General features: G+C 22.5%; 1 protein-coding gene across 3 annotated transcripts; it reads left to right on the top strand.

Moving 5' to 3' along the window:
* Positions 1-2,891: 2,891 nt before the first annotated feature.
* LOC122512402 (probable tyrosine-protein kinase DDB_G0283397) lies at positions 2,892-23,584 on the top strand. Of its 3 annotated transcripts, XM_043628194.1 has the most exons (13): positions 3,064-3,183; positions 3,400-3,747; positions 10,993-11,052; positions 13,565-13,909; positions 16,014-16,305; positions 17,107-17,248; positions 17,332-17,525; positions 19,219-19,858; positions 20,037-20,194; positions 20,345-20,500; positions 20,587-20,695; positions 22,234-22,679; positions 22,793-23,584. In XM_043628194.1, the coding sequence occupies exons 2-13, from the start codon at positions 3,446-3,448 to the stop codon at positions 22,949-22,951; spliced, it is 3,003 nt and encodes a 1,000-aa protein (XP_043484129.1). In that variant the 5' UTR covers positions 3,064-3,183; positions 3,400-3,445; the 3' UTR covers positions 22,952-23,584. The 3 variants fall into 3 exon arrangements, with proteins under 3 accessions (XP_043484130.1, XP_043484131.1, XP_043484129.1); XM_043628195.1 differs by lacking the exons at positions 3,064-3,183; positions 3,400-3,747 and adding an exon at positions 2,892-3,041; XM_043628196.1 differs by lacking the exon at positions 3,400-3,747 and having other exon boundaries at positions 3,049-3,183.
* Positions 23,585-23,649: the final 65 nt, after the last annotated feature.

The following is a 23,649-nucleotide window of genomic DNA, read 5'->3' as shown; positions in this document are numbered from 1 at the left end:
ACGAAAAGAAAATATACTATATATAATATAAAAATGTCTAACGTCACTTTAAAAATTATCAAATACTTTAATTTCACCACTTGACCCGATTTTCACTGCGTTCGTGTTAAATATACATTGTAATTACTGCATTTATGATTATTTAATTCGTTGATTACTGTCTGGTATTTTCATAAAACATGCCGCTAAAAAAAAGAGGAAATCATTTGCTCACTTTGAGATGATAATCGCACTGTTAGAATTCCTTTTTCCTTCTTTCCTTTCTATTTAAGAGACAAAGAAGCCAAATGATAAGAACTTTAAAATTATTGTTAGATTTTTTTGCAATTAAAAATGTAAATCTCGTACCGACTTTAAGGGTAAAAAAAAGTTAATAAAAACTTAAATAATTTGGTTAAATAAATATTCAAATATTTATTTTTTAACAGATTTTATAAATTTTCAATTTCAAATCTGAAATTCAATTATTTCTAAAAATTACAACTGCAATTCTTTTAAAATTCAATTATTTTCAAACATTACAATTGCAATTCTTTCAAAATTCAATTCCTATTTAGAATTTTTAGCTAAATATCTTTTCTAAATCAATTAGTTTTAATTATTTTCCAATTATTCTTTGAGAAGTCAATTATTTAAATACAAAAATCCTATTTTTTTACAATAATTTTAACTGTAATTATTCATGATTTTTTTAAAAACCTTATTAACATGAATTGAAAAATTAAAACTATATTATGAAAAAGTGGGGGACTTATTAACATGAATTTTTGTATATACATAACCAAAAGTACTGAAAGTAATTGATTTTAAAAAGATTGTAATTAAAGAAATTCTTAAAAATAGTTTTTTAAAATTATTTTTAAACATTTTTTTAAAAATAAAATAGATTTCTTAATTATATACATAATTGAAAAATTTCCAAATAATTAAAATTTGGTAAAATTTCCAGAAAATTGAACTAATCAATTTTTTAAAGAATTATTTTAATTCAATTTTTTGAAAATGTTTGATTAACTTCAAAGTTTTAGTAATGCGATTATAAAAAATCAGATTTTTAAAAATATTTTAATGATATTTTTCAAAAAAGATTTTATTGTAATTTTTTAAAAGCTAATTTTAATTAATTTTCATTTTCAAAAATTTTAATTGTAAATTTTTTATTAAAATTTTTAAGAATTCGAATAATTTAAAAACTATGCATTTAAAATCTTTAAAGACTTGAATTTTTAAACATTAGTGTAATTAAAAAAATGGAAAATAATTGAATTTAAAATAATTGTAATGAAAAAAACTTAAAAATCTATTTAAAAAAATATTTTATTCAAAATTTGAATTTTGAAAATTATGAAATTAAAAATATTGCAAAAATAATTGAATTTAAAAAGATTGTACCCATAATGAAAAATTCTTAAGAATTCCTTTTTACAAAATATTTTATTATAATTTTTTGAAGTTAATTTTAAATAATTTTCCTTTTTTCGAGGGAGTATTTACTGGTTGAAAACGTGTACACTCCAATACACTTATCATTTTATGATTTTTCAACATTTTTGAGAATACAATTATTTAAAACTTTGTAATTAAATTCTAAAAAATATTTATAGCAATTTTTATATATGCTAATTTAAATTAATAATCATTTTCAAATTTTTATCTGAAGATTTTTCATTAAAATTTTAGAGATTAAAATTATTTTTCTTTTAAATTTGCAATTAAAATCAGTCAAAAATTTATGATCCCCAAGTTTTGAACGTTCAAATGAACGAAATATTTTTTATTGAAGATATTTTTATAAATTACTAATCACAAAAAATTTAAAAACTGAAATATTTACGGTTAGAAACTCAGTTATTAATTTTTTGGATAGTGACGCAAAATAATTGCAATAAAAATTTAATTTGTAGAAGAAATAAATAAATTTCGTTCATTTGAACGTTCAGAACTTTAGGATCTTAAAAATTTGGATTTTCAGTAATACTTAATTAAAAATATTGAAAATAATTGAATTTATCTAATAAAAAAATTGTAATGAAAAAATCTTGAAAATTACTTTTGCAATAAATATTTTATTTTATTATAGTCTTTATGAAGTGAAATTTCATTTTTCAAATTTTTATTTGAAGATATTTCATTGAAATATTTGAAAATTCAATTACTTTTAAAATATGCAATTAAAATTCTTCAAAATTTGATTTTTTAACAATTTTTCTAAGTACTTTTAAAAACTCAATTATTTCTAATAAAATTTTTTTTTTATTTCAATTATGTACTCAAAAACTATTTTAATCATCTATTTTAAAAACTATTTCGCAATTATTTCAATTTATATATTTTGAAAAATATTTAAAAAATTATTGAAAACTAATCTTTGAATATAGTTATTTTTAGTATATAGTTATTTTTCATTCTATAAAATTTGAAATAAAATGAATTTGAAAATGAATCGAAAAAAGTCGCTTTTTTTGAAAATAGACAAAAAATGGTCGAAAAAGTGAAAATATCCGAAGCGTGAAAATAAAATTCGTCTTTAATTAATTTATACTTGATATTCAGATTACTAATACTTTAAAAAATACATTAGCCAGTAAAAATATTAGTCACTGTAATGAAACATATTTCTACCACATAAAAACTTTAATAGAAACTTTTTTTTACATCGTCATTATTTAGGGTCCCACTTTTCTTAAATAATACAATATATACAATTTCCATAGGCATAATTCCTGATCAGATTATATAATCTGATTAACCAACCGACCAGAATCACGTAGGTATAAAGAAAAATTTCCGCACAATTTTTTGTACGAATCAAAAAAAAAGAAAGCAAAAAAAGTCACTGTAAATACAAGAAAGGTCGAACAAGGGAATGACATAGTAAATAGTATGACACGAAGAATATAGAATTTTATCAAACTTTAGTTGTCGAAACGACGTTAAATACGAACAACCTAATTTTACACATTATAACCAATATTTCAGAGTTTATTTCAAATTTTTAACTATTGACAAAAAGGATAATTTCCGATGCCAAATAAATCCAAGTGAGTGCAAGTGTTTGCGAATATATTACAATTAAAAATTGGATATAAAACAAATTCTTCGAATTTTAGTAATTAAATTAATTTTCCGATATTTAATGTGCCGAAAAAGTTAGGAACTTACGATCAATTTTGTAAATTTTAAGTAAGTAATATATTATTTATTTTTTATTTATATAAACAGGCCAGTGCCCTTTATTAAACTTAATTAAATTTAATTAAAAAATAGCAAAAATGTTAACAAAAAAAAAAATCTCAAAAAAATCATTTTTTCTCAACCATTTTTTTCCACTTCTATTCATTTTATTTAGATTTATTTATTTAGAAGATTTTGATGATGTAATTTGAAAAATCTCATTAGACAATGACTTAACATCCACTTCCTGGTACCAGAAAACGTGGGAAGGATGTCTAAACAAAATTTGGGGGGGAAGACGAAAGCGTATCGGAGCAATGATGTACTAAAAGGTAGGGGGAGTACTCGAGATCGAAATGTTCACCGAACCGGGGTTCAGGGCAAAGTGAGAAACCGGCCCGGTAGCATTGCAAATAGTGAAATAGTAACACGCGTTCGGTCCTTGAAACGCATTATTTTTTTTGCATCACCAGTGCATTATTTTATAAGTGTTATCAATTTTTATATTCAATTTATACACAATTGTGCTTCATGTGTCATGGGGATTATGGGTGTACTCAAATGGTTTCGAAAGTAAGTAATATCATTTAACGACATAAACAAAAATTTTAAAAACATTGCGTGTATATATGAATAGACTTTTATAAGAAATTTTCTCATCCTATTTTATAAACAATAACAATAATCTTTTTACACAAACTTTCATTATGATGAATTTAAATGAAAACATAAATATTGTTCAAGAAACACTTTGTATATTTGATTATTTTTCTAATGTAAATAATTTTTTTTTGTAGTTCATGTGGACTCATTATAGTAAATTATTTTTATATTCAAAATTTAATGACTGGTAATTATTGTTAATTATTAATTCGTTAATCATGTGTCAATTTAAATTAAGTATAGTTTACAAACAAAAAATGTATTTTATACAAATAATGGAGTACTTATCAAAAAAATATTACTATTAGCAAAGGAATATTATTTTTAAGTTAATATTACTGTTTTAATAAATATTATCGTTAAATCAATATTAATGTCAAATAATTATTATTTTCGACTAAATATTTTTTTCGAGTAATTATTATTCTCTTATAGATATTATTTTCAATCAAAAATTACTTTTAAATAAACATTATTTTCGAATAAAAATAATTTTCAAATTAATATTATTATCAAACAAAAATTACTTTAAAATAAACATAAATTTCGATTTCGAATAAATATTATTTTCAAATAAACAATAATTTCGATTTCGAGTGAATATTACTTTCAAAAAAAAATATTTTTACTAAAGTTTTGAATATTCAATTGAAGGATGATATTTTTATTACTTTTTTTAATTTGAATTTTATTTACAAAATATTGTCTTTTATAATTAAAAATACAACTTTTAACTTAATAATTACTCAATAACATTATTTTTTATTTCAGTCGAGTAATTTTCAAAAATAATGGAGTACAAAAAAATATTTCATTCAAAACTTTTGAAAAATAGAAAATATTATTTTCAAATAAATATTTACTTGTAATAAATACAGAAATTTTTGGCTCGAGTAGAGTTTATTTAATTTAAATAGCAATTATTTGCTAAGTAAACATTTAATAATTTCAAGCAAATTATTTGATAATAAATTTTATTTTATGCCAAGTAATCAATTATTTGATTAAAATATTAATTTTCTTAAAAGGTTTGCAAAATTATATTGAAATAATTTGTCAATCAATTAAAATACTAAAAAGAATCTACTAAAATAATGCGTGAATGAATAAAAGTAAAAAAAAAATTTACCGCAAAATTGGGAAATTTTCGTTAATCAAACGTGACAATAATAACTTTAAACGTTTTATCAAATGGTTTATCTATATAATCTTGAAATACAAGATATCAGACTTCTTATTGCAGATGAAGGTCATTTTTTTAAAACTTCAGCATTTGTTATAAATATTTTCGTCATTATAGTGCTTCTAAAAAATAACTCCATTGAAATAATTAAAAAAAAAAGAAATTAAAAGTATAAATTTAAAAAACAATTACACTGAAAAAAATATATTTGCTTAAAATAACCGATTACTTAACTGTTATTAAGTAAACATTTACTTGAATCAAATAAACATTTTCTTCATTGAAATAAATATTTACTTGAATCAAAAATATATTTATTTAAATAAAATAATTTTTATTTCAATCAAATAAATTGTATTTGAACCAATAAATTCAGTAATTGAAGCAAATACCATTTAATTGACTCAAATAAAAATTATTCGATTCAAGTAAATATTTACTTGGTAATAGAAAAATAATCGTTTATTTAAATCATAAACTTTTTGTCAGCGTAAAAAATAAATTTCCGAAAATAATTTATTTGTCATGTATAATTAAAGTTGACCTGGAAAAAATTTTCTCTTTTTCTCAAAGTTACATTAACACTCGCCCTGATTTTCTTTCGCGAACAATTTTCTTTCAATCTTGTACAATTTTCCACAAATTTATCATTTTTTTCCCACTATTTTTTTAAACATATATATACTTTTTACACTAAACTTTAAATTTAAACAAATTTAGAGTTTCTCTCGAAAATAAATATGTTTAAAAATAAAAACCTAATCCGCAAAAGGTTCGTCCCTGTTAAACTTTACAGTGGATTAGAAAATTTTTGGGAAAAGACAACCATTATTCGGGTTTGAGAGGAGTAACGATTTGCTCATAAAACTTTTTGCATTTACCTGCCAGACTGGGAAGAGGTAAATACCTCTATTTAGTTTTAGTGCATAAGAATATTAGAGGGAAAACTGACCATTATTGCTGAGATGAACCATTCTCATTGTCCTCGACTCTAATCTTATCCAATTCATCTGAGTCAGGTATGACAATTCCAGTAATACAAAAAATATTTCAAAATTTAAAAGCAGTTGTCGCCTCTAAGACTTGTTTATTTCTTCATTATTATATTCAATTTTCATATTCTAGACTCAGACTCTTTAGAATGTGAAAATTAAAAATTTTTAAATAAAATCTCCAACTGTGAAACTCGTACAATACTCAGAAGACAATAATAATAATAATAATATTAAAATTATTTCATTAAATTATACTGAAAAAAATTTATTTGATTCAAATAACAAATAAACATAAATGAAACTAAATTATAAAAAATTATTTATCTTTCTCAAATAAATATTTCCTTGAATCAAATAATTTTTATTTAAGTCAATTAAATAGTATTTAATTTAAACAATTACTTGATTCAAGTAAATATATATTTGACAATAGAAAAATAATTGTTTGAACCAATTTTATTTTATTTTATTTTAATTTGATTATTTAAAAAATTCACATCTTTTATGAGCAACAATTGAAAAAAATATTTTTCTTGTCAAAAACAATAAAAAGTTTTGTTTACACTTTTTTCTGCTTCAAATTATTGATGAAAAAATTATGCAAAACCTTTTTTCTTATGCAAAAATCTAGAAAAATGTAAATAGAAAAATATTTTTCTTCAAAATCTTTATGATTATGAACATTGTGAACTTGATCAACGTTTACTTGAATCAAACAAATTTTTCTTCACTGTATAAACAAAAAACCTTATTCATTTCAAAATTATTTATTGTACAAAAATTAAAAAAAAAATTAGTTCTAGATTAGATAATAAAAAAAACACTTGTTGAGTAAAAGTCTGTAATAGTTGTTTTTATCCGCCAAATTGGTAAACAATATTACCTTAAATTTCCTTTTATTTTCTTTATTATATATTGATCTTGATAAATTATTTAACATTTTTTCTTATATATATGATTACATAAAAGTATGTCAAAACGTTTAAAACTGAATATTAGAATTTATACACAGATGTGCAAAATCATTAGTATCATTTGAATAAATGAAAGTGCATGACTCGGTAGAATTTTAATAGATTAGAAATTGGGACAATTTTCAATGTTCCCTATACTGTATACATATAATCTCAACTATAGAAAATCAAAGAATTTTTCTTTTCTTTTTAAATGACCGTTTTGATAATTTTGACAAGTAAATTATTTGAAGAAAATTTATTTTCAATTTTCTGGGTCATTTCTATTATTTATATACTTATAGATGTCATCAGTAAATAACTAAAATGCTTTTAAAGAACTTCATTAGGATTTTAATGATATACATCTTAATTAATATATAATCATCATAGCAGTTTTTGAGTTTAAAAAATGATTTTTTAACTATAATAGTATTTTAGAGCTTTTTTCTGAATATTATTTTCACAAAGTTAATTTACGACTTTCTTAAATATACGTTATTTTTACGAGTCAATTACAAGAACAATTAAAAAATAAAAGTACAAAAAATAATCAATATACTTAAATATATTTGGGAATCCAAATATTGTTCGGTCAAATTTTGGTTTTAATTTTATTCAGAACGTTACTGACAATTTTCAAAAATTTCTGAATAAATACATTTATATTATTCTTTTTGTATGCTTCCTTTTTTTATTTTTATTTTTTTATCATCTTTTTTTAATTCTTTTCATAGTTACTTTTTTTTGACGTTATTATGTAAAGGAAAATGTAAATTTAAAGCGAAATTTGCTATTTCGAATGTAAATTTTCGTTTTTAATTTTAAAAAAAGGAGCGAACTAAATTTCGAAAAGAAACATTTCTTTAATATTTAAATGAGGTTAAAAAAGAAGAGTTTTAGTTTCCGTTATACAGTGTCACTGTTTCCCAGACATCTGTCGTCAAGACCGGAACAATGAAAAATAAAAAATAAAATAAAGGAATTCATGAGAATTTGGCACAAAATTAATTAGCGGAAACTAATCTTGGTGAAAGTGCAACAATAAAAGAATATGTTCATGAATTTTTTTAAAATCTATCAATGTAATTAATAATTAATAAAGTCGCAACTACAAAAACAGTGCGATTAATTTTTCAAATTTATTTGATAATTTATTTTATTAATTCTTTTTTAATTTATTAAATTTACAATTCTTTTTATTTATTATTATTTATTATTTCATCAAAAAAAAATATTCTTTTAGGGGAGGGTTCACCAATATTTTTAACTATTATATCAAGAAAATAATTTAAATATTTCATACAATTGATTTGATGGTAATTTTTTGCGAGAGGAATTCAATGACCTTAAAATAAAATCGATCAGAAAATATTTTATTTTTATTTAAAGACGGGGACTCCCAAAAATTAAGAAAGAATACTATTTTTATTCAATTTATTGTTTTATTTGAATTTGTTTATTTTTCTAACAAATTCAAATTATTTTATCCACAATTTTTTTCCATTCATGTAATTTTTATATAAAAGAAAATTATAATCCTTAATGAGTTAGATAAATAAACAAATATTTTTTAAGAAAATAAAATGGAATAACAATGGTATTTTTTGGCTTATTCAACCCAAAAATAATTTTTTTTCTAAAAAAATGCTTCAAAAATAGTACAAATAAATTTTTTTGTGAACACAAAAATATTTTCTACAAAATCACTGATGGATTTCAAAATCTACCAATTTTTAGAAAGAAAAAAAATTTTAAAAGTGCGAAACATTTTCTGACGGATTTTTTTTCACCATTGAATTTCTCTCGCAAAAAATAACTTAACAAAACAATATTATGGAATATTTAAATTATTTTCTTGATATAGTTGAAAATATCTGTAAACTTTCCTCTTAATTAAATTATTTTTAAGTTTTTGTTGAAAATTCAAGAAAAAAATTAAAATATTAATTTTTAATAATTATCTAAATTATATTATGTTAATAATTGTTATTTTTTAATAATGTTTTTAATATATATGCATTTAATAATGAAAAAATAATTTTCATGTTATTTATAATATTATTTTTTTATTATTTACTATTATTATTCTTCCTGCTAATTTTTAAATTTAATTTACTACTTATTTATATTATTTTTTTAACATTGGTAAAGTTTACAACGTTTATAATCAACGATTTAGAAGGAAAAAATATTTTTCTATTTAAATTTTTATATATTTTTGAATAAAAAATGTTTTGCATAAATTTTTGATGAATACTTCGAAAAAAAGAATTTGAATATTAAATATTATTTATTATTATTATTATTATATTATTATTAAATATTAAACAATACAATTTATTATATTTAAAAAAAAATTTTTTTCTTTCAATTGTTGATCATAAACGTTGTGAACTCCACCCAAGTTTTTTTTATTATACACAGAAGTCTATTTAAAGTAAATATAATAATAAAAGAAATAATAAGAAAATAATATAATTAAAATGATATTAATCTAAACCATCAACAGTTGATTGTTAACATTTGACCCTTTAATTTTGATTTTAAAAGAACTTTTCAATAAATAATTTGATCACTGACGGAATACTAGTAATTGAAAACAATGATATTGGTAAAGTTGTGTAAATGAGAAGATTCAACTCGAATAAATAAGTATCGAGATAGATGAAATGCATGAATGAGTCGACATCTTATTTCTTTTTTTTCTCTTTCTTTAACGCTTTTAATTACTGTCTGTACTCATTGGAACGGTTCAAAGCATCGTCATGCTTGGGAATTTTTTTTCTAAAAACTATTATATACACCCGATTCAATGTAAACTAAATCATTAGTTCATCATTAGTTTATTCATATAGTATTAATCGTAATTATTCTCTTCAGTTGATCTTTTATTGTATTATTAAACGACTTCTACTTGAATTTTAAATTTTGAGACATTCACAATTTCTTATATTCATCAATATTTATTAAAAAGAAAAAAAAGATTGCTAAATCGAATCCTAGGCAAAGATCTTTCTCCGAAACAATAGTTCATGACACTGAATATCATTATACGCTTTCTAAGTTTGCTAATTAAAATTTACGTTACGAGAAGCATCAATGAGAAAACTTCCTTCGCCTTCCGATTTGAGAATAATTACGCTCTTAAAAATCAAACTTTTCAAAATTAGAATAAAAATGATGCAAGGAATCAGAGGAGATAAAATCCGTTACAAAATTGTTACTTGTAAAGAAATTTATATAACATTTCTTCTTAATGAACTGTTCGTTAATGTCGATTAAATAATAATTAACAAAAAAAAAATTCAATCGATTAAAAAAATATCTATTATTTTTAAAAAATTGAATAAAATAAATATTATTTTTAATAATTAGTTTTTAATTATTTAAAAAACGGTAAATGAATTTCAATTTGTGTACCTAAAAAAACGTTCGAAGAAAAAAAATAAATACTGATAAACGAGACACATTTTTTGTAGCGAGGGGAAAAAAAAGGAATTAAAAACTTTAAAGTACTATATAAACGAATTTGTTATGGAGGATATGATTTTTGAATTGTATGAAAACAATAGGTGCGTGCACAGGTTTACGCTTGAAATATTACACCTGCTGTGATATCCGGATAATTTTGTAACCATCTAATTCAAGGTTCAAAGAGATAATAGAAAAATGTTGATAGTATATGATTAAAAATTGAGAAATACGAATTTCATTTTCAAAAGAAAGTTTGAGAATTTACTTTCAATTTCAAATCTTGATTGAGCTTTATACACTTTGCAATGAATAATTTTCTAAATTTCGAAAAATGCGTATAAAGTGACGTAAAACAATTTTTTTCTGTAATTTCTTTTTCACCTTTTTAAAAATATTTACTAATTTCTAAGAAATAAAATTGATAGTTTAATAGCAAGAGTAATTAATTTCATTAAAGGAAATTTTAGTAATTAATTTAATTAATAAAAATTTGCAATAAGAGTACTTTATACAGATTTAAAAAAAAAATTTTTAACTTTAATTTCAGGGAAGGTAACAGAGATCAACAGAGATGGAGTATGTCACCAGAACTTAGTCGTCTGAATAAGTAAGTAAACAAAATTATTCGATTTTTAATAGATTAAGAGAGAATTTTTCTGAAAACTAATCAGCAAACGCCAAAAAAATATCGAGAAAGGTTTTTGGAAAATATGAAGAACATCGACTTTTAATTAATAAAATTCGTACCTTTTCGAAAAAATCCGTCCGTCATCTATTTATTTTTAAATTGCCGATTATTAAAAAAAATAATTTCACTTGACAATAATACACCAAACACCCAAAAACACTGATGAAAATAAAAAAATGTGATCTCCATAACCTAAAAATCACATTATTTTCTCATAATTAAGAAATCTTTGCTTTAAAGTTCCAATAGAATTTATATTATTCACAAAATTAATTATTATTATAAAGGGAATAATATTTTTAAACACGATGCAAGAAAACACTCTACTTCCCAAGGAGTCACTTGTTTTGAACGGTTTGTTTACCACCTCACATACCCTGTGTCTCCTTTATCCAGACCGATTCGAATATTTTTTTACAAATGCAATTTTGAGAATATTTCATTATCATAAATAACCCGATTGAATAAAAAATGGGAATCATTATATCACTTATAACGAAAACGTAATAAATTGTTCAAGTTAATAAAAACATGAAAATTTTTTCAGCTAGTTATGAATAGACACAAAAAATAATAATTTTCAATAATATTCTAAAAAAAATAATAAAATTAAAATATACTTATGAATTTACCTCCTTGTTGAAGTTGAAATCCATTGCAATTGATGTTGAAGAATAATCCAATATGTATGGCAATAATTCACTTTCACATTTACACTCACGTATTTCTAATTTAAAACACTCGCGACGATTATTAAAATAATTTACTTTACAAAAAATACTTCTTTTTTAATAAATTTCCCTTTAAACTTTACTTTATTCGCTGAATTACTCCGTTTTTCCCGCAATTTCCGATCATTGACCTTTGCGCGAAAAATCAAGATGGCCGCCAACAAAGGGGAAGCTGGAGGGGGAAATCGACCCAAATAACCTAACAATTATTTAACCCGTTTTATCGAAATTACTCAAAAAAAATGCAAATACGACTAAATTAAGTGATTCCGGTCTCGAATTTCATATACCCGACTAACCGAAAAGCGAAAAAAATGCAAAATTTGACAAAAAGTATATTCTCAAGACCGTGCCGTATTATTCATAATTAACGATAAAATCTTCCGAAAAACCGTATTTCTATTATCACAAATGTTTACCCGCACGTTAATAAGTTGAATCGACGTGATTTTAATATTCGAAATCGAAAGATTGTTGAAAAATCAAGAAAAATTCACGGAGCGATACCGACAAAGCCCAGCAACTTGTGCAAAACAAAATGGCAGCCAATGCATTGTGGGCAATTACAAAATGTCGGCAATGCATATAGAAACTATTTTTCACGATTTGACATCATTTTGTTGAATAAATGCGCGTTATATGAATAAAATGAAATAAAAAACATGTTTAACGAAAATTTTCTGACTGAATCTAGTAAACTAAACGGTAAAAATAGAAAAAATTGATAAAAAATAACGTGTGTGACTATACACTGTTTTTATTAATTACGATCAAAATAGTAAAAAAAATACATCTTTCTATTATCCTAATTTATTCCGCGCACGTTTATTAGTCGGATTCTAGTGGTTTTAACTTACTAAAAACGTCTATTAAAAAATTACTGCAAAATTTTTACGGAGCGACACTGACAAAGGCCTGGGAACATTGTGAAAACAAAATGGCTGCCTTTGGCAGATAAAAATCAATAAACTGTTGTTGAAATCAATGAATTGGGAATTATATACGAAAAAGTGTCTAAATTATTGAGAATAAAAGTTAATTAGAGTGATTTAAGAAGCTGTACAATGGAATATTATCCTTACGATTGATATTAAGTAGTAAAAAAATGAAAAATTCTAATGGAAGGTAAATTTAATGTAAAATTGTCACTTTTTGAACAAACTGTCAATTTTCAACAAACCTTTTAAATAATTGTAATGTTTGACGTTGGAATAATCAAAATTGATGTCGCGTATATTTATAAATATTGTGACAATAATTTTGACTTATTAAAACAAATTAAAAAATTATTTTTCAGGAATTTTGGCGGATATGTTACGTCCACAAAAACAACAAACATCAACAAATTGCTACTTAATTCTTACATGACAGTGTAGATGGCATTTCTTTCTATTTCTTTATATTTTCGATATTTTCTAAATGTTTAAATAATTAATTAATATTATTTCATACAATTAATGCTATTAATTATTAAATTAAATTTTAATTAACGGATTAATGGATTTAATTTCATATAAATTCTAATTAAATTCAATCAGAGTTAAATTTATTTTTGATTTTTATTTTCTTTCAAGTGAAACCAATTTTGTGTTTATAAAATTATAATTTTTTTTTAATAATAAATAAATTAATAATAATTATGAATTAATTAAGAAGGGAATTTTTTTCGAATGCTAAAAATAGATTTTTTTGAATTTCAGCGAAGCGTCACGTATCAAGGCAATAAGGGCATTTATGGATCGACGAAAGAATGAAAATGAGACAAATAATTATTTGTTGATTTCCAATCCAGACAAGGATTTTAATTACAAAACGTTTGTCAAAAAAATTAATGAGAGCAAAAATGTTAAGGATATAAATTCGGTAATTCCTGGTGTACCGCATGTGAAATTTTCGGATTTTTTTGAAGTCGGATGGGTCGCAGGAACGGAGGATCGTTATCTCGAATATGTCTATGCCGAATGGGATAATACAAAAGTTTCCATAAAAAAACACACGCATCCTGAATGTGAAAAGGCCATTAAAGCCGATCTGGCAGTTCTTACGTTAGTAGAAAAAAAATACTATTCAGGGTTGCCATAAAAATTTAATTTTGTTTTTCCCTGATTTGCAGAAAAAATTTTGCTTTTTTCCCTGACTCTAAAGACTATTCTGATTCAATCTAAAAATGATTAGATACTCAAAAAAAGGTTCTATTACATTTATTTACAAATTTCAATTCAGTTATATCATAATTTTAAAAAATTTTGATTAGGCTTTTTGAAAAAAATTTAGTTCCATAGAATTTTTAATTAAAAGTATGAAAAATTCAAGTTTTCGAAAATTTTAATTTGAAACCTTTACAAAATTCGATTATTTCTAAAAATGACAATTATTAGTAACTTCTCCAAAATTCAATAAATTATTATCTAAAATTTTAACAGAAATTAATTTTTAAATAAATTTTTATTAGAAAATTCTACGAGAATTCAATTATTTAAATACAAACATAGATAATTGAATAATTGAATTCTTTCGACAAATTTTAATAACGTTTTAAGAATAATTATTACATTTTTCGAGGAATTTGATTAAAATTTGATTAAAAATACTTAAAATTCTGCAATGAGTTTTATTATTTATGAAAATAATTGAATTATTGCGAAGAATTTTTTAAAAAAAAAATTTTTAAATAATTAAATTCTTTCGAAAATAATTGAATTCTTTCTAACAACTTTATAAAAATTTTTGAAAATAATTATACATTTAAGAAGAATTTTATTAAAATTCTATAAAAAATAATAGAATAATCACCAAAAATTTTATTAAAATTTTTGAAAATAATTGAATTTCTGCCAAGAATTTTGTTATTTATGAAAATAATTGAATTCTTAACAACAATTTTATTGAAATTTTCAAAAAGAATTGAATATCTAAAAAGAATTTAAATAAAATTCTATAAAAAAGAATTGAATTTCTAAGAATTATTTTACTAAACTTATGTCGAAAATAATTAAATTTTTGCCCAGAATTTTATTAAAATTCTGTCGAAAATAATTGAATTCCTGTAAAATTTTCATTATTTATGATAATAATTCAATGTTTGCGTAGAATTTTATCAATATTTTTTTAAATAATTAAATTTTCTTTGGGAAATTTTATTAAAATAAAATATTTAAAATGATTGAATTACGAAAAATTTTTGCAAATAATTAAAATTTCGCAATGAATTTTATTACAAATTTTTAAAATAATTGAATTTTATTACGTTTAAAATAATTGAATTTTTGTGATGAGTATTGTTATTTATGGCAAATTCTATTTTAAATAATTGAATTCTTGTGAAATTTTTATTGTTTTTGAAAATAATTGTATGTTCCTGTAGAATATTATCAAAATTTTTATTTAATAATTAAATTCTTTTAGGAAATTTTATTAAAATAGAATATTGAAAATTATTGAATTAAGAAAATTGTTTGAAAATAATTGAAATTTTGCCAAGAATTTTATTAAAATTTTTGAAAGTAATTGAATTTCGAACAAGAATTTTATTATTTATGAAGAGAATTGAAATTTTGACAAGAATTTTTTTTAAATTGTTGAACATAATTGAATTTCTACGTAGAATTTTATTATTTATAACGATAATTGAAATCTTGGGAAGAATTTTATTCAAATTTTTGAAAATAATTGAATTCTTAAAAAGAATTGGATTATTTATGAAAGTAATTAAATTTTTTTATAAATATTGTTACTTATGAAAATAATTGAATTTTACAATGAATTTTATAAAAATTCCTGAATATAATTATTGAATTTTGACGAAAAATTTTGCTATTTAGAAAGATAATTAAAATGTTGACGAGAATTTTTTTTAAAATTTTTGCAAATAATTTCATAGTTTATGAGTCAAACAAAAAGACACAAAAATTCAGAATTTTCTTATAAATTCTAAACATTAAATTTTTCCAGTACTTTTAATGAAAATCCCTGACTTTTTTCTGATTTCCCTGACCAATTATACTTTCCCCTACTTTCCCTTGAATTCCCTGATTTCCATGACCTGTGGCAACCCTGCTATTTTTAATTTTTAATTTTTAATTTTTTTTATTAAAATCGAATACTATTTTTAATATAATTATATTTAATTTAATTTTTCAATATTCACAGGGAAATTCGTCATCCTAACGTCGTTCTTCTGATAGCAACCTCATTTGTCGAAGGCCATGGCCTAGTGTCAATTTTCGAGTCTTTGAATTGTACTATTTACAATTATATTCATGAAAAAGAAGAACGTGTTTCCGTTCAGGAAACTGTCAGATGCATTCGCAAACTCGCTGAGGCTCTTGGATACGCTCACATGAGAGGATATATTCACGGTGCTATAAGTTCGCACTGTGTTTTTCTAACATCAGGAATCATTAAATTAGGCGGATGGGAATTAGCAACGAAAAAAAATGAGGTGAAATAATCATTTATTTTTCATTTCTTTTGTCGAGAGTGACTGGAACTTTTGTTTGAAAACTAACTGGGGAAAAAGTTTCCAAGTCTTGACTTCATATTTTAAAATTAACGATCTGGATAAGTAAACGAAGAATTAATTTGAAGATCGTTAAATTTTGTCTACTTTTGGAAATTAAAGAGTTCTAATTTATTTCTAATCGCTATTTAAAACTCGTTAGTGAAGTTTAAAGTGTCATTAATGAGATTTATTAACAGAAAGCTGATTGTAATAAAACTGATTTCAATGAAGATTTCAAATGAAATGAAATCAGTTTTATTTAACTTTGCAATTTTTATTTAACACATGGAATACGGGATTGAAATAGAGATTTATTTTTATACATTCGAATTTTATAAATTTTACACTCCTTGCGGAATAACATTCCAGAGTATACAGGAAATTAGAGATATTGTGCATTATTGTCAGCAAAGTATTCAATTCTGAATAATAGAATCGTTTTAACAAAGTCAACAATACAGTTTTTTTTATCATGGGTGCGGATCCCTTCAGGCGCAACCAAGTTGACGATTCATTAGCGATACTCTACATAATTTCATTTATGTTGAAAAAACACATTCACCTTTTCCGCCCTCATACAATTCATTATGTTTCACTTTTGCATGTTTTCAATAAAATACCGTAACATTTCTTTTTGAATTGCAAATTTTTTTATTTCATAAATGAAAATTAATTTCCATTTCCTTGGAGAATTTTTATTTTTTTAATTTAATTTTTATTTATCATGTATTTATTTTCCAGCCAAAAGAAGAGCAGGAATTTGAAAATCCCCTCAGAGCTGAAATTTTCAGATGGCAAGCGCCGGAATTATTTTATGATCAAACACCAACAGAAGCCACCGATATTTATGGACTTTCTCTGTTAATATGGGAAATGACAACAAGTGAGTAACTATTTATTTTGAAAAATTTTCTCACAACTTCTCTTTTGAAATTTATTTTCTAAATTGTGCAAAAATTATAATAGTGCAATTACCATGGAATGGATTGATAAAGGCAGACATCGAGAAACAATATGTACACTGGAAGCAAGGAATTCCTATAGATCTCTACAATTTTCCATCATTGCTCAGCAAATTATTGGAGACTGGACTTGAAATCGACGTTGCAAAGAGAACAATATCCATGAATCATATGTACAAAATGTTACAGAGACTCGAGGTAAATTCAATTAAATTCAATCAATACAAAATTAATACAGGGATCACGGTGACTTTTTCCGAAAAAAATACGCGAAAGGAGAATTATTTTCTAAAAATAGGTGACAAGAAAGAGATAAAAAAATTATAATTATAATTATTATAATTCTAAATGCAATTAACTAATTGATTACTATTATTATTTTTATTTTCAAACGTTTAAATAAAATTCAATTCAATTATTTGCTGAAAATAAAAAATTCTTCTAAGAAATTCAATTATTTTCAAAAAATTTAATAAAATTCTTGGCTAGAATTCAATTATCCTCATAAGTAATAAAATTCTTCTCAAGAATTCAATTATCTTTATAAAAATAATAAAATTCTTGTTAAAAATTCAATTATTTCCATAAATAATAAAATTTTTATAGGAATTCAATTGTTTATAACACAATTTTCATAAAATTTTCAGCAAGAATTCAATTATCTTAATAAAAAATTAAATTCTCGCCAGGCATTCAATTATTTTTTTAAATTTGAATAAAAATCTTCCCAAGAAAACAATTATTTTCGTAAATTATTAAATTCTTTGCAAAACTTTAATTATTTTTAAAAATTTGAATAAAATTCTTCCCAAGACTTCAATTATCTTTATAAATAATAAAATTCTCGCCAGGAATTCAATTATTCTCAAAAATTTTAATTAAATTCTCGTCAAAATTTCAATTATCTTTTAAAAATAATAAAATTCTTGTCAAAAATTCAATTATTTTTAAAAATTTGAATAAAATGTTTTCCAAGAAATCAATTATTTTCGTAAATAATTAAATTCTTTGCAGAACTTTAATTATTTTTAAAAATTAAAATAAAATTCTTCCCAAGAATTCAATTATCTTTATAAATAATAAAATTCTCGCCAGGAATTCAATTATTTTCAAAAATGTTAATAAAATTCTCGTCAAAATTTCAATTATCTTAAAAAAATAATATAATTCTTGTCAAAAATTCAATTATTTTTAAAAATTTGAATAAAATTCTTCCCAAGAAATCAATCATTTTCGTAAATAATTAAATTCTTCGCAAAACTTTAATTATTTTTAAAAATTTGAATAAAATTCTTCCCAAAAATTCAATTATTTTCATAAATAATTAAATTCTTCATAGGAATTTAATTATTTTTAACACAATTTTAATAAAATTTTTGATAAAATTTAATTATTTTTGTAAATAAAAAAATTTTTGTAAAAATTGTTCCTAAACTATAACTAAAAAATACAAAAATTGAAGTTTTAATATTTAAAATTTATATTGTTTAATGTTTGGAAAAATTTATATTTAAATAAACTTAATTTGAGTTTAATTAAAGATAAGATAATTTATAGAATTCAAAAGATTAAAATTTTTGTCGATTTTAATTCAGTGCCAATTAAGATTTTAATCGATGAAAGTTGAAAAAATTTATAAGTTTTATTTATTGAAGAAAAAATTAATTAAAAATCTTTAAAGTCTAGTTTTGATTGAAAATATTATAAAAAGTTTACAAAATAGGTAAAATATTTAAAAATGAACAAAATAAGTGAAATAGTTATTAAAATTAAAAATAGGTGCAAAGGTGATCAGTCTGTGATCCCTATGTATATAATAGAAAATCATTGTAAATTTAATCGAAAAGCGAAAAATATTCTTCTTCATTAATTTCTTCCTTTAAATTTACAGTTACAGTATGAATCGGAAGCTCCAATTTATGCAGATCAATTGGCAATGAATAATAATACACCAAATACAAAAACACTAAATCTACCACTTGGCACCGCACCACCAGTAAAAAAATGTTCATCCTCGAGATCATCAACTTCATCCGACAATTGGAAATCAATAACAAAACCATCTGCCATTGCCGCTCAAAACAATCTCAACAAGAAATTAAGATCAAGTTCAAAACGAAATTCAGTTATTAATGAAAGTGAGAAAATTGAGGAAGCCGTGGACAATGATTCCGTTTATAATATTAAAAAATGTACAGATTTATTTTTACAAATGGAGAGATTACATACTTGTATTGAGACACAAGAGGATCTATGGGTGTTGTATAATTATTATGATCAACAAAAGGAAAATTCTGATATTCAAAGTTCAATTCCAAGTATTATTAATGAATCCGAAAAGAGTAATTTCACAAGTGAAGAACGTATTTCCAGTATTATTTATGGTTCAACATCGTCGAGAACGATAGAATCGTCTGATGACGATTTTAATGAGACTCGAAATGATATTAAAAAACTAAAAGAATCTTTGGCTAGTAAACGAGAGCGTTTCTTTTACGGTGATGATTGTCAGCGATCCATTTCTAACACTAGTAAGTATATTGTTTCAAGTTTACGAATTTTTATTAATTCTATTTTTTATAAAAATAAATATTACATAAATTATTCTTCGAAGAAAGATACCTTAAAATCATTTGTTTCTAAGGTTCTTTTTTTCAAAGAGTGTCACTTCTATTTTTCAATAATAATTAAAACATTTTTTCTTTTTAGGTACAGAGAACAAAATTCCAGCTTACAATAATGTCCAGGGTAAAAGTTATGAGCCACATAAGCCGGCTAGTCATAAAACAAGTTTCGAACCAAAATTACATAAAACTTCACAACCAGAATTAATTTTGACTAAACCGATTAAAGAAAAAGAGCAAACAGTGAGTTTGAATTACATTACAAATTTTGTTAGAATAATTTACTAAAAATAAGTTAATAACATAAAAAAATGATAGTTTAAATAAGTGAAATGAAAATATTTAAATAAGTAAAATGAAATTTTAAGTAATAATAATAATTTACAATTGCAGTTCGAACACTCTTGTATTTCATCGATAATTAAGGATGCTGTCATTAATCCACAACTCGTGAATGCTAATCACGATAATGTATTTGAATCATCACTTTGGAGAAAGGAAAAAATGATAGTCATGTCAAAAATGAGGAAAAGCTTTACTGATGACACGGTTTGTTGCTTAAACTATTTTTGTTTTCCATTAATTACTTTGGACGTTTCAAACATTATTTTATAAAAAAAAAAATAATATTTCAGGTCACCTATTCTCAAGATCTGAAACGTGAAATCTCGCAAAACGATGAAAGAAACTTGAAATCAATGGAAAATGATACTTTTAATATGAACTCGCTTATTATTGACAATGGTATGTATATATTTACTTTTTATTTAGTATTTGATGTTGAAGACAACAGTCTGACTTTTCGTTTTATAGATCAAAATATTGACTTATTAAATGAAAATTTACTGTTGTCTTTAACACTATACCAAATAAATTACTCAAATAAGTCGAATAGAAAACTACAGGGTTTGCACTCGTTAACCCGTTGCCTGTTTGCGACCCAACGTTGGGTCGTGAAAAAAGATGGCCCAGACTGTTTGCGACCCAACGTTGGGTCGTGAAAGTTTTAGCAAAAAATAGAAATTTGTTATTTAAATTATAAAATAAATTCTTTTATATCATTATTCACATACTATAGGTATCAATGATACTAGAAAAAGTAATAAATAAATAATTGTTTATTATTTTTAAGTAATATAACAATTTAAAAGATTTTGATGGACATTTTGGGGCACTAAAATGAATATTTTTCCAAACAGTCAAGGGGTTAATTAATTTTAAAAAAGTACTATCGAATCGAATTTTTGTAAAATACAATTATTTTACAAATTTTCAGTTAGAATTTTAAAAAAATATGATTATAATATTAATATTATTTAAAAATAATTTTTAAAATTCCTGCGAAAAATTTTATAAAAGTTTTTGGAAATAATTGAATTCTTGGGAAGAATTTAAATAAAATTTTTGTAAATAATTGAATTATATTCTTGACAAGAAATTTAATCAAATTTTTGTCAGTTATATTGAATTTCTAAGAATTTTATTATTTATAAAGATAATTAAATTTTATCAAGAATTTTATTAAAATTTTGTTAAAAATAATTGAATTTCTATGAAGAATTTTATTCTTTATGAAAATAATTGAATTTTTGTCAAGAATATCATTAAAATTTGTGAAAATTGAATTTCTGAGAAAAATTTCATTATTTATAAAGATAATTGAATCTTGTCAAGAATTTTATTCAAATTTTTGAAAATAATTGAATTCCTCCCCAGATATTTTATATTTATGAAAATAATTAAATTCTTATAAACAAATTTTTTCATAATTTGTCTTTCTAAGAATTTTATTTAAATTTTTGAAAATAATTTTCTGCGCAGATTTTTTATATTTATGAAGATAATTAAATTCTTGTCAAGAATTTTATTCAAATTTTTGAAAATAATTGATTTCCTCCTCAGATTTTTTATATTCATGGAAATAATTTGTAAATGTTTCACAAGAATTTTATTAAATATTTTTGAAAATAATTGAATTTCTGCGAAAGATTTTATTATTTATAAAGATAATAATTAAAATCTTCGGATGAATTTTATTAAAATTTTTTAAAATAATTGAATTTCTGCGCAGAATTTTATTACTCATAAAGATAATTGAATTCTTAGTAAGAATTTTATTCAAATTTTTTAAAATAGTAAAAAAAATTTCAAATAGTAGATTTTAGTAGATTAGTACGAAGCCTAAAACTAACATTTATTCACTGAGATTATTTACTTCTTTTCCTAATTAATTTTCACCATTAATTATTATTAAAAAAAAAGTAATGAATAATTCTTTTCAGATGCATGTCTTAATGAAAGATTCATTGAAGAGAAATCTCTTGACGAATCCGACAAGAAAGTCATTGACGTCATTGACAATAGTGAATTAAATATCAACAATGAATTTTCCGACAACCATCAAGAATCTGAGAACAAATCATTAATAGCATTAAAGCAAGCTTTAGATCGAGCCACAGAAATAATTTGTCCTGCTGATAATTCATTACGATTTTCATCACATAAAACAGTAGATGAAATGACAAATGAAAAATCAATAAGCAATGATAAAGAGAAGGAAAATAATGACAATTTGTCATTATTACTCTTCACCGATAAAATGAATGATGAATGCAATTCTTGCCATCATACGGCTGCTTTAGCGAGAAGAAGATCTTTACCCGCTGCCTTGGGACAATCAAAAGTATTCACAAAAATGCCCGTTGGAAAATTATCGACACTTATGGCTGTAAGTAGAAATAAAATAGTTAATAAATATTTTCAAATATAAATATTTCAATAAAGAATGTATAATAAATAATTGACGACAAAAAGATTTATTCTTTTTTTTTTAATTTCTAGGATCCTTCGGACACCACATTTGAGGATCTGTACATTGACGACGACTTTGGTGAAAGTCTCAACGTAAATATGGTTCTTTTGGCAAATGAAAATCTCCTAGATCAAGATATTCTGCCGGATTTATTAGAACTATCACATAATTCCCTATTCAATCGATAAATTATTAATTAATAAGAATATTCTCCATTTATTTATTTTATGTTTTTTTTTCTTGCTGAGAAATTGTGATTTATGAGACGAGAATGTCTTAATTAATTCCAAAATATTGGAAAAAAGAAATTTCTTTTATGAGCAATGGTAGAAAAAAAAATGAAAAAAAAGAGCTCTCATTAAAAGTGATTGAGTCAGTTACCATTATTTATTTTTTAATTTTATACTATGATGTAATTTTATACAAAAAAGCTTTTATAATTTAAGAAAAATTTCCTTTTTTTGAAACTGACTAATATTACATTTAATTTACAACTTTATTTATTAAAAAAAGAAAAAGGAAGAACATATTTTCTATTATATGAATTCATCAATCATTATAAATTGTACAATATTTCTTTTCAATCAAAATATCGAAAAATTTGTATTTTTATGATAATGGACCATTTTTATATACAATCCAATATTCTGTGTTTAGAGAATTAAAAGAGAAATCATAATAAAAACTGAATCCTTAATATAATTCCTTCAGTAATATTTGAAAATTCACCCAAAAAAAGCTGAAAGATTGATAAAAAATTATGATTTGGTTTATTAATTATTCTCATTGTGCAACTAATAAAAAGTACCTTTAAAATAAAATATTGATATTCATTTCTAAAAACATTTGGTAAAAAATAAAATATTAAATTTTATCTAGAAATATT

Source organism: Leptopilina heterotoma, unplaced genomic scaffold, assembly GCF_015476425.1.
Source record: "Leptopilina heterotoma isolate Lh14 unplaced genomic scaffold, ASM1547642v1 Lhet_99, whole genome shotgun sequence".
In the NCBI taxonomy this organism is placed as follows: Eukaryota; Metazoa; Arthropoda; class Insecta; order Hymenoptera; family Figitidae; genus Leptopilina; species Leptopilina heterotoma.
The sequence above is the reverse complement of the archived record's forward strand: the minus strand, read 5'-3'. Positions and strand labels throughout refer to the sequence as shown.

Excerpts from the sequence above, each read along its gene's own strand:
- LOC122512402 (XM_043628194.1), top strand. The coding sequence starts at position 3,446 with ATGTCTAAACAAAATTTGGGGGGGAAGACGAAAGCGTATCGGAGCAAT. Across the intron at positions 19,859-20,036 it reads GCGATCCATTTCTAACACTA|GTACAGAGAACAAAATTCCA; the intron begins GTAAGTATATTG and ends TTTTCTTTTTAG. Across the intron at positions 20,696-22,233 it reads CTCGCTTATTATTGACAATG|ATGCATGTCTTAATGAAAGA; the intron begins GTATGTATATAT and ends AATTCTTTTCAG.